The 10,281-nt window shown below is 39.2% G+C and overlaps 1 protein-coding gene across 1 annotated transcript; it reads right to left on the reverse strand.

Moving 5' to 3' along the window:
- Positions 1-2,437: 2,437 nt before the first annotated feature.
- dusp5 (dual specificity phosphatase 5) lies at positions 2,438-7,473 on the reverse strand. Its single transcript, XM_041982201.1, has 4 exons — positions 7,019-7,473; positions 6,045-6,184; positions 5,236-5,455; positions 2,438-3,233 (listed from the first exon to the last, which is right to left on the reverse strand). The coding sequence occupies exons 1-4, from the start codon at positions 7,380-7,382 to the stop codon at positions 2,827-2,829; spliced, it is 1,131 nt and encodes a 376-aa protein (XP_041838135.1). The 5' UTR covers positions 7,383-7,473; the 3' UTR covers positions 2,438-2,826.
- Between the last annotated feature and the right edge of the window lie 2,808 nt (positions 7,474-10,281).

A 10,281-nucleotide genomic window follows, 5' to 3' on the forward strand; every position in this document is an offset into this window, starting at 1 on the left:
GCTACTACTGAGGAATGAGATACTCGTAGTGTTTGAGAAAGAACTTGGGCAATTTTGAAAATGTTAAGGTAAGAAAAACATTTGAACTTTTACTGAAACATCAATACAAACAGTTACTGAGTTGTTGCAATGTGAAATTACTTAATATTTCACAATTCATGTTTTAGTAAAAACGTGTTGAAAATGTGTGCATCAGTTTTGATACAGCAGGAATATTAGGTCATGTAACTCTAAAACAGTAAACAGTCATTTCATTGAATTTCATGAATTATACATATCATCAAGCAACATACATTCTTAATTTTTAAATTAACTGATTAAATGTTTAAATTACATAATTTGGTACACCACACATTTAGAATATGCAAGTTGTTGTACCATGATTATGCTGTAATTTGCCATGGTGCCATTGCTAGTAACCTTGTCTTGCTTACTGATTTTCACTGAAAACTGATCAATACCAAACAAATTCACAATAATCTGTTTAATGTGTCTGAATGTGTGTAAGTTTTTAGCCAAAAATAAATAAAAATAATAAATAAATAAATAATAATAATAATAATAATACAGTGTTGAATAAGTTCTTAAAATAAGTTTGGATGTAAATGAGCAGCTACTGAGCAGCTAGGGGGAAGATGAAGATGATGATGAGGAGGAGGAATGGACTCTTCCTGCAAGAATGGAAGAGAACACAAATAGTAATGATGAGGAAGATCCAGATGTCCCAGAAGAAGAGACAACACAAACAAAGAACACAAACCCAAAGCAGTCAACAAAGGGCAAAGTGAAAATGAAGGAGTATCAGTGAGAAAAAAAAAAAACCTTTTGAACCTCCAGGTGTTGAGTTTGTAGAATCTGTTGAGGAAGACTGTGAAGACAGGCTTAACTGGACACCAAACATGTATTTCAAAGATTTTGTCACTGAGGAAATGCTATAGGAGACAAATGGAAAGTCAGTGAACGCAAATGCCAAGAAACTGAACACATTCTGGGTATGTGCATGCACATGGGGTTAGCACAGATGCCCAACGTACTGGGAGATGGAGACAAGGTATCCTGCAGTTTGAGACTTGATGCCAAGGGGTCAATTCCTGAATTAGCCAATGCTGATCCACTTTCAGGACAACCTCAATGTGTCTGAAGATGCAATAAAAGATAAGCTGGGGAAACTCAAGCCATGGTTAGAGAAACTACACCAAGGCATTCTTTGTGTACAACCTGAAGAATGTCATGTTGTTGACAAAACTATGGTGCCTTTCAAAGGAAAGTCACATCTATGGTGCTACAAAATCTCACAAGTTTGGTTTCAAGATGTAGTGAAGAAGGTACATATACATCTGGTGGCACACTGTTACAGTGGCAGAGATCAATGCATGGATCCGCTACAGGAGAGACTTGGAAAAACTGGACCCTAACAGAAACCCCTGCTGCTGAGAAGCTTTCAGGCTTCTGTTAGCACCTCTCTCACACGTGCAGGAAAGGTCAAAAAGTGTGGCAGATCACTATCTTCTTCAAAAGAAACACCAACACCCCGTGCAAAATCACTGGGGTGCCCCCTGATGTGAGAAAAGATGGTCTTGATCATTTCCCAACATGGGAAACATGACAGAGATGCAATCACAACACAGGCCACTTCCTCCCATGTCTACTGTGAGAAATGCATATCTGCTTGAACAGGAAAGAAACTGTTTTCAAGCCTTTCACCACTGAAGATAAAAAGGCTGTGAAGCACAAAATAAGACAGAATAAGTGAAATGTTCATCTTCCATTGGTGTTGGTATTTGTTTAAAAAAGGAAATTTGACCGATGTGACCGGATGCATCAGAGAGGATTCAAATGAAACTCATGTGGAACTAGATGTTTCAAATTAAATTTTATGTCAGTTATTTATTGGTTGGGGCTTTACAGGGCTATTTGTTTTTCTTTTTTTGTCTTTTATTCTCATTTATATTTCAAAATTTTCTGTTTTATTAATTTCAAGGTTTTTTCTTTTTCCCGGCATCCATTTATTTCATATAACAGACTGTTGTCATCCTTAGACAAGGTGGTAAGAGAACGTTGTTGTTCTGTCTTACCTCATTTTTAGCTTTACCTCTTTATCTGTGGATTTTTTTTTCTGTAATCTTGTGCGACTGATTAAAAAATATGCTTCACATTTTTCACTAATTAGACAAAACAGATTTCCAAAAACTGCGAGTGTATGGAGTGTGACTCCAAATGAGGAAAAGGAGGCTGTTTATCTGAATCTGCTGATAAAGACCCACTCAGAGTCACTGCAGGTGTCACTGTTGCCTCTTCTGTTGTGCTTGTTCTTGTCTAGGCAGAACATATTCTCTGAAGACAGGAAATCAAAACTAATGATTTTTCATTTTTGTAAGTAGGAATATAAATCCAATGTCATGAAAAGTGACAACCATACTAAATACAAAGACTTTTTTGCAGTGAAAACATTTATTAAACACATATTTATATACACATTTTTGAAAAAAACACCATCATTTTCAAATAAATTAGTCTGAAATGCCTGACCGTATTTGTGAATAGGCAAATAAATCACAATATCAACCTAAGGCATGTATATTGCAGTTTATCACTGTGCTGTGTTGTTTCATCGCTGCAGTACAGAAGACGGGAAAACAGCATCAGTTCTGCGGTCCATGGATTTAATAGACCTCAAGTCCTGTAAAGTGAAAACTGTTATTATGATTCTTGAATTCTTCTGTTGCTGATCTCCAGTCTGTCTGCTCTGCTGGTTTCAACACCAGGCACACAGAGAGCATTGATTTTTATATCTTCAAGTAAGACTACAAGCAGTCACAGTTCATTTTAAGGCAGTGCAGTTATTGGGCTCAGGTTGAACTGGTGGTGGACTGGGGACTGCAGGCAAGAGGTAGGGAGGGTGAACACGGATGGCTCAAAGTTTTTGGTGTTAAAGGTGGTGGTGAAGTCATTGGCAAAAAAGGAGGCTGACTCTGGGACACAGGGAGTGGCTGGTTCAGGTGTGGCATTGAGAGTCGGAGCGTTTGACAAGACTTCTGACTCAAACTGCAGCAGCTGGCCCATAAAACTGAAGTTTGGTGAGATGACTGCCCGCCGCTGCTTAATGATGTCGAAGGCTTCATCCAGCCGCAGCTGCTGGGTCCTCATGATGTAAGCCATGCAGATGGTAGGAGAACGTGAGATGCCTGCTTCGCAGTGTACCAGGACCTTCCCTCCGGATTGCTTTACATGATCTACAAGGAGAAAAAGGGTTAGATTTGTGTTAATAATCTGTTTTTTTTTCTTCTTCTTTATAATCAGCAAAATTGTTGTCCAGAGCTCAATTAAAATATTTTAAAATTTTGAATTAAAAATGAAAATATAACAAGTTAGCAATAGTGTGTCATGTTTTAATTCCTGTCATTTTTAAAGTTACCATCAGATCAGGTCAGCAGGGAGTTATAAACAATAGTTCATCACATTTTCACCATGTCATCATTGCCTCTTCCTACTCACTAATCAGTCTGAACACATAACACCGTAATTACAGCATAACACTACGGACAAACTAGGACACACAAACTGAAACCAGTTTAAAGTGTTGCACACAAAGACATTTTTTTTAGGTTGTATTAGTCACAGAACGCAGCTGCTCATGATTTTCTTTCTTTTTTTTCCCTCCCCGCACTGCTGTGGGGGTGCTGCTGCCGCATTTACTGTTGCCCAGACGCGTGTGTTCGTATTTAAAGCTGCTTGCCTATATGCTTATCGGTAAGCTTTAATACCTTCGCCAATATACTTTCACTAATCTATCTTAATGTCCCTTTCTATATGTTTCCAGATTTCACTGGTCCTGTAAACACCTATATGTCTCTTTTTCTGTCCATTTCATCTATAACAGACTAGCCAAAAGCCACTAGACACCTACACGACTCCTTCTGTTTCACATAAACATCAAGGGCCACTTCTGTCTGTTATTGAGAGCCTCTGCAGGCGAATGACTGATTTCTGACAGCTCTGATCTTTGATAAAGTGCATGAATGAATCATGAACATCCTAGAGAGGAGGATGCAGTGAGAGAGGGACACTAGCTGTGGGTATTTTAAACACCATCCTTTGGCTGAAGATGATATGACATCCTTCAGGATGTCAATAACATTTATTATCTCCTCCCCAGCGTTACATCAGCCACTAGGTCACAGTTCAGATTTCCTGACTGATTTTAATGTAGGACCAACAGCAGTAATTACTTGTACACGCAGCATGTCTAATCACTCGGCGTGGCCGATGAATTTCAGAGGCCTTCTCTAAATGTAGGCTAAATCTGCTGCCTTATGTAATAGCCAAGCTTACACAGAGCCTGTATGTCCAAACAATACACAATACCAACAATAACTGCCGCCCAATACAGGTCAGCAAAGCTGCTTGTGGGTGAGCGTTGTCCTTGGTTATGCCTGGCTATAAATATCATCAGTACTTTGTGTATATCCATGCTGGTGCTGCTGTTATTCACCACCTCTTCCTTCTCCCACACACACAGCCTTTTTTTTTCTGTAACACATTAGCTGCCCTGCTTGGCCTCGGGTCCATCAGTGGTTCCCACCTCCTGGGGACAAACATGTTCTCTTATTGTGCATGAGTCAACTAGTTTTCATGCTCCACCCAGCTATCATAAACAACTGCGTGAGTCTCCTCCACCCGACCGTTGCTAAACACAGTCATCTCATCCAGTTGTCACACTGACTGACCACGCCCGGAAGAGTGTGATTTTGCCTCAGAGGTGATGATGGTACAGAAGTGTCTTTTGCAAGTTAAGAGGGAGGAAGGAAGGAAATAAGGGAAGTAAGCGAATCCTGACTGACGGAAGACTGGCTGGATGTGTTGGTGGGGGATTGAAGTCTGGTGATCAAGTTAAACTGATTATAGCAGGGTTTCTTATAGCCCTGCTTTCTATTTGTGAATGGCCTCAAGTGACAAGCTGTAATACAAGGAGCTTCATTTGAAGACGCTTTTCAAATATAAACGCACCTTCGTGTTGGAGTTATTCTAACTCTGCTTAGGTATTTTTACAACTTGGGTAATATGGTACCAGAAATACACAAAAGCTAAGATTCTTATTCTTCCAAGAAAAGACTCCCATTGTTCTGGTTTGAATGACTGAAGTATCTTCAGTATCACTCTTTGTGAATCAGCTACTTTATGTAATAACAAAATAAAAACAAAATACAGCATGCGTGAGCATTCCTTGTAACTCACCTATAAACTCTATGGCCTCCTGGAAGTGAGAACTGATGTCAGCCATGTGGCTGTCCTCTACTGGGATCCACTTGTAGTCATAGTGGCCCTTGGTGGGCTGCTGGTCCCGGCGTGACACATTGAGCAAGGCTGTAATGTGAAGGTCGCTGAGATAGTCTTGTCTGGAGGCATGGTAGGCACTACCGAGGTAGAGGAAAGGCAGGATCTCTACAGGTTTACCCTGGAGGGCAGAGAGGAGGCAGAAAACAGACGTGATATGAGTGTGTGAGGGCTTAAAGACGACCCTTTGACAAGACACAACACAATGACTACCAACCTTGATGGATTTGCCTTTACCAACCCATCCCTGAGAAAATGCACCCATTATCTAAGCCACAATATCAAAGCATCTGCCACTGGAACATTACGTTCATTTGGAGACTAAATGCTCAAGGAAATGGAGGAACAATCCCCCCTTTTATTTAAGCCATTAGGTGCAATAACCCACAGTATGTTAGCCACAGAAATCTTTCAGATCTGCCTCATGTTTTATTTTTTCCAGTGGGCAACACAGAGGAAAGGTCAGAGATGAAAGTGTTTTTTTTTTTAGCTGGGCATCACTGAGTGGCTGCTTCTCTTTTCGTACCGAATATAAAACAGGACTGGGGCGCAGAGAATGTCACAGAATATCATATTTATATTGAGAAAATGCTTTGATGCCAAGTATAAAAGTCTCTGATGGAGTTAAAAATAAACACCTGGCCGTTTCTGTGTGGCATGCGTGGGAGAGATGGAGGGAAGTAGTTTTTTCTTGAGGGGTGTTTCCATACCTGATCGTAATCTGGTTTGTGGTGAGAGAGCTTCTCGCTGTGACTGTTGACTCTTTTCTCGGTTTCAGTTCCGCTCTGGTCAATGGTTTTCACCTCAGTGCAAAGTTCAGGGTATTGAGAGTGGAAGTTCTCGTATCCTCCTGAGAGAAAGAGGGAAAAAAAGAAAAGAAAATGAATACACACTTTAAAAAAAAAGAAGCTTAGAACAACACCATCTACGCACTGACACATATTGTGAAATGACATAGTTTATGAAACAGTTTTAGCACCGCGGATTATAGCCTTTATAACCTGATTATAGGGACGTAATTAATTACAGGAGCCCTCTCTAAAGGACCGGTAATCCTTTTAGGGCAACATCCTGAGGACGGAGACGTGACAGACGCGTTTCAACACATCTTAACAACCCCTAAGGAACTTATTTAGCTAAAAGAAGATGTTCGAGTAGAGGGGATTGATTTTCATGTCTCAAAGAAAAAGTCGTTGAACCACCGATTCGCTGCGTTTCTTTTGCACTGACTCATCCGCTCCAATGACGCACGCAGGACATTAATGTCTGTAAGAAGTACGAGCAAAAATGTAGGCTGCTCCCAACACAGGATAATATGGCAAACGTGATTTAACGACATTATGAAATAACATTATAAGCGCTGATCCACAATTAGGGGAAAAGTAGACTATTAAGCTCTTGAAATGTAGCATAAAATAACTTCCCGTTAAAGGCTACTTGTCATAATGAAATCTTTTGTTTTTATATTATAGAGGAGGGAAAGAAACGTTTTCCCAAATTGATCAGCTATTAGTTACAAAGTTAACTCAGGGTTGAGATTAATGAATAAAAACAGGTTAAAACACACGCCTCAAATGTCTGGTATAATTTGGAAAAGTGACTTTATTCCAGCATAAACCCACCATGTTTAACTTTTTCTAGTTTTCAGGTTAAAAAAGCAGATTTTTTTTTTCTAAGTTCTCACCTTTCAGGAAACAGATGCTTGCCCCGCTCGCTAGATGCGCGAGGGTGTTTATTACTATTTGTGCTACACTGTCCTTTTTCAATTTTTGCCAGTGGGACGTCCGGTCATCGAGAGCTACGATGGCCGATATGCTTCCCTCCCGAAGGCGAAACAGGGCTCTCTCATCCGGGATGACAAACTGCAGAGGCACCGGCCCTCCTCGAGATCTCCGGACCACCACAGAGTTGAGATTAACATTGACAGAGCCTTTGATATTAGAGTTCGTGAAGGAGAAATAAGGTCGGCAATCCACAATAAGGCAGCTCCCGCACTCTTTCCTGATGAATTTCTTCAGACGCCGGCAGTCTATGTTGGAGACTTTCATGGTGGACGTTTAAAAGTGATTATTATTGCCTAAAGAATGAAAAGTGGATTGTTCCTGGATACGGGCGAGCGAAGAGCCCCGTGCGCGTCTGTGCCTACATTTCCTCCAAGGGGATTCCGGCCGATCAGTTTTATGTGAACGGGACCTCCGGAGCGTGACGTCACGAACCATATTTGGACACCGGTGACGTGTGATGGCAAGAAAAGCCCGCCCCCGTCTGTGACTGCTGTGACTCCGCCCGCGGCCCCGGTAAATAAGAAACCCTACTACTGCGGTGTGTTTGATTCAGCCATTACTCATGGCGTGTCCTCTGCCGTTAGCATTTCATGTCCAGGTTCCACTTCACATTTACTGAGCAAAGTTTCTAAATGGATGATGCAGCCAATTGAAAGGATTCGGACAATGGTTTTAATTTGGTCAAACAAACGCGTTTGAAGGAGGCTTGCATCATTATTTACCTTCGCAGGCTGGGGGATAATTTTGCTGGTTATTAGTGAGGCAGGGTGGGAGAATCGTCTCTTGGTGATTTGTGTTAATTTGAGCTCGCAAAATCAGTAAAGAGGTGGTGGAAATAGGGATATTTATAACAGGGATCATAGAGGACCCATAAATTATGGATAAATGAGAAATGCTTTCACCATTTAGAGAAGGTCAGTTGGTCTACAGAGGGATTGTGACTGTTGATGATGCAGTGCTGAATCAATGCAAAACCCTGCTTTTTAAATGCCTGGGAGATGTGGACAAAAAAAGCTACCATAAATAATAATATTATTTATTATAATGTGTCATGAAATCTCCATCCATCATGAGAGTTAAAAAAATCATTTTAACCCGCTAATTTAAGATGTGCCTATTATAGAAACATGTTTTAATGAAACCACGTCCTTCCACTGTGTTCTATCTATCTATCTATCTATCTATCTATCTATCTATCTATCTATCTATCTATCTATCTATCTATCTATCTATCTATCTATCTATCTATCTATCTATCTATCTATCTATCTATCTATCTATCTATCTATCTATCTAAAATATGAGAAATGATAAAGCAGATATGTTGATACTTATAGTTGGACTGGTTAAATAAACAGAGGACAATTTTGACAAAAGAAATATGTCATTTCATGTTGAGGTTCAAAAAGGAATATCTTTAGAAATATGACAGGATGAAGATAAAGTAATTAAAAACTTAGTAAAATATTTTTTAAAATAGGATAATACTTAATGCTAATATGTTGTGTAGAAAATCTAAGCATATAAAACTTGCTTAAACACAAAGAGAAATATAGAAGGATTTTTCCAGTCATGTTTGAAAATGATTACAAAAATGTATTTTGTGTAATAATAAACACCAAAGTCAGTCTTGACTTTAGAGGTAGAAAATAATGTCTTTGCGGAGTCTATTGAATTAGATATAGATAAAATAAAAGTTACATTATTTGCTTTTTACTAAGATTCTAAGCTATGCCGTGTTGCCTTCAGGCTTGCAGGCCTAATAAATCCCAAACTGTAAGAAGAAAAGTGCTAATTAAGACGAATGAAGACATTAATTATCAAGGTAAATAACTGACCACTTTTTATGTCAGTTTGCATAATTTGCATTAATACACAAATAAACCAGAGAGTATTTCAGATCAAATATTTAAACTTGTCAATACATTTTTGCAGACACTTTGATTCAGCATTTCTATTAAAAAAATGAAAGAAAAAAACAAAGAAAAGAAGGAATGCACGTTGATATAGATTGTTAAAAACTGAAGTGTGGTACTACTGCTTTCATTTAAGGGAAATGACAAACTAGTACAAAGGACACATTTATAGTCATTAAATCAAGGTGCTATTTGAACACAGAAAAAAACATTCAGCAATGATCTCCTACTAGATTTCTACCATCTTTATTATGTCTGTATAGAATGAATATGAAATGCTAGAACACAAAACCCCCCAAACCCAAAGATTTAAATCACGTATACATGGAATCAAACACTGTAAGTGCCAGGTAACAATAGACAGCAAATGCGAATGATCTAATATTATAAAAAATATCAGTGACTATTACTCTTATTGTATTCTGAATCCTCAAAGCAGATTTTTGTGTCAAGGGCTTATGAATAATCCTCCATGTAGTACTCAGTGGAGTGGGTAGTTTCAGGAAGGAGATCAGATGAAGTCGCTGACAAAAGCAACCTCTAACTTCCGCTCAGTCCCATGTATAGCTCAGAGAACTAGCCTGACATCCCTCAGCATGTAAGCCTAATCCCTCAAATGAATTAATAGGTTTAAACGTCACACTCCCTGTGCTCACATGACATACAATCAATCCTGACACACAACTCAAGGCTGTGTTTGGATTTGGTATGTATTAGATTCTAAATATGTCACCTACAATGAGTGTAGCCCTCAATCCAGATGAAACCAGCATGTCATACTTGGAGGAAAGAATATTTTTTCCAAAGGGCAATGAAGACAGAAGAGGGAAAAAGGAGAGCGAGAGAGAAAAATAAAACATTACAGAATAGAGTCTGCCTTAATTGGCATCATTAGGGGTGAAAAAAGTAAACATTTTCAGAAATCTGGAAAAATGATCTAAATGTAACCTCTTTAGCTTCTTCCATGCTGAAACCACCTACACAGTGTAAAAAAGAGCCCATTGAAAAACTCTGTGGGTAAATGAACTCAACAAATAGGTGTTACATCATGTTGTGTCTGCTGTGTGAATGCCCACGAACGATAACACGAGCAAAACACACACATACACACACTTAGAAAGTAGCAGTGAACCACACAAATGTGAAATCTGGACCAGCCGCAAGGCAGCCACAGAGACAGATCCTGGAAACAACAAACAATAATAAACAACAACAGACAATCCATTCAGCACTATGATAGATAGATA

This window comes from Melanotaenia boesemani, chromosome 4, assembly GCF_017639745.1.
Source record: "Melanotaenia boesemani isolate fMelBoe1 chromosome 4, fMelBoe1.pri, whole genome shotgun sequence".
In the NCBI taxonomy this organism is placed as follows: domain Eukaryota; kingdom Metazoa; phylum Chordata; class Actinopteri; order Atheriniformes; family Melanotaeniidae; genus Melanotaenia; species Melanotaenia boesemani.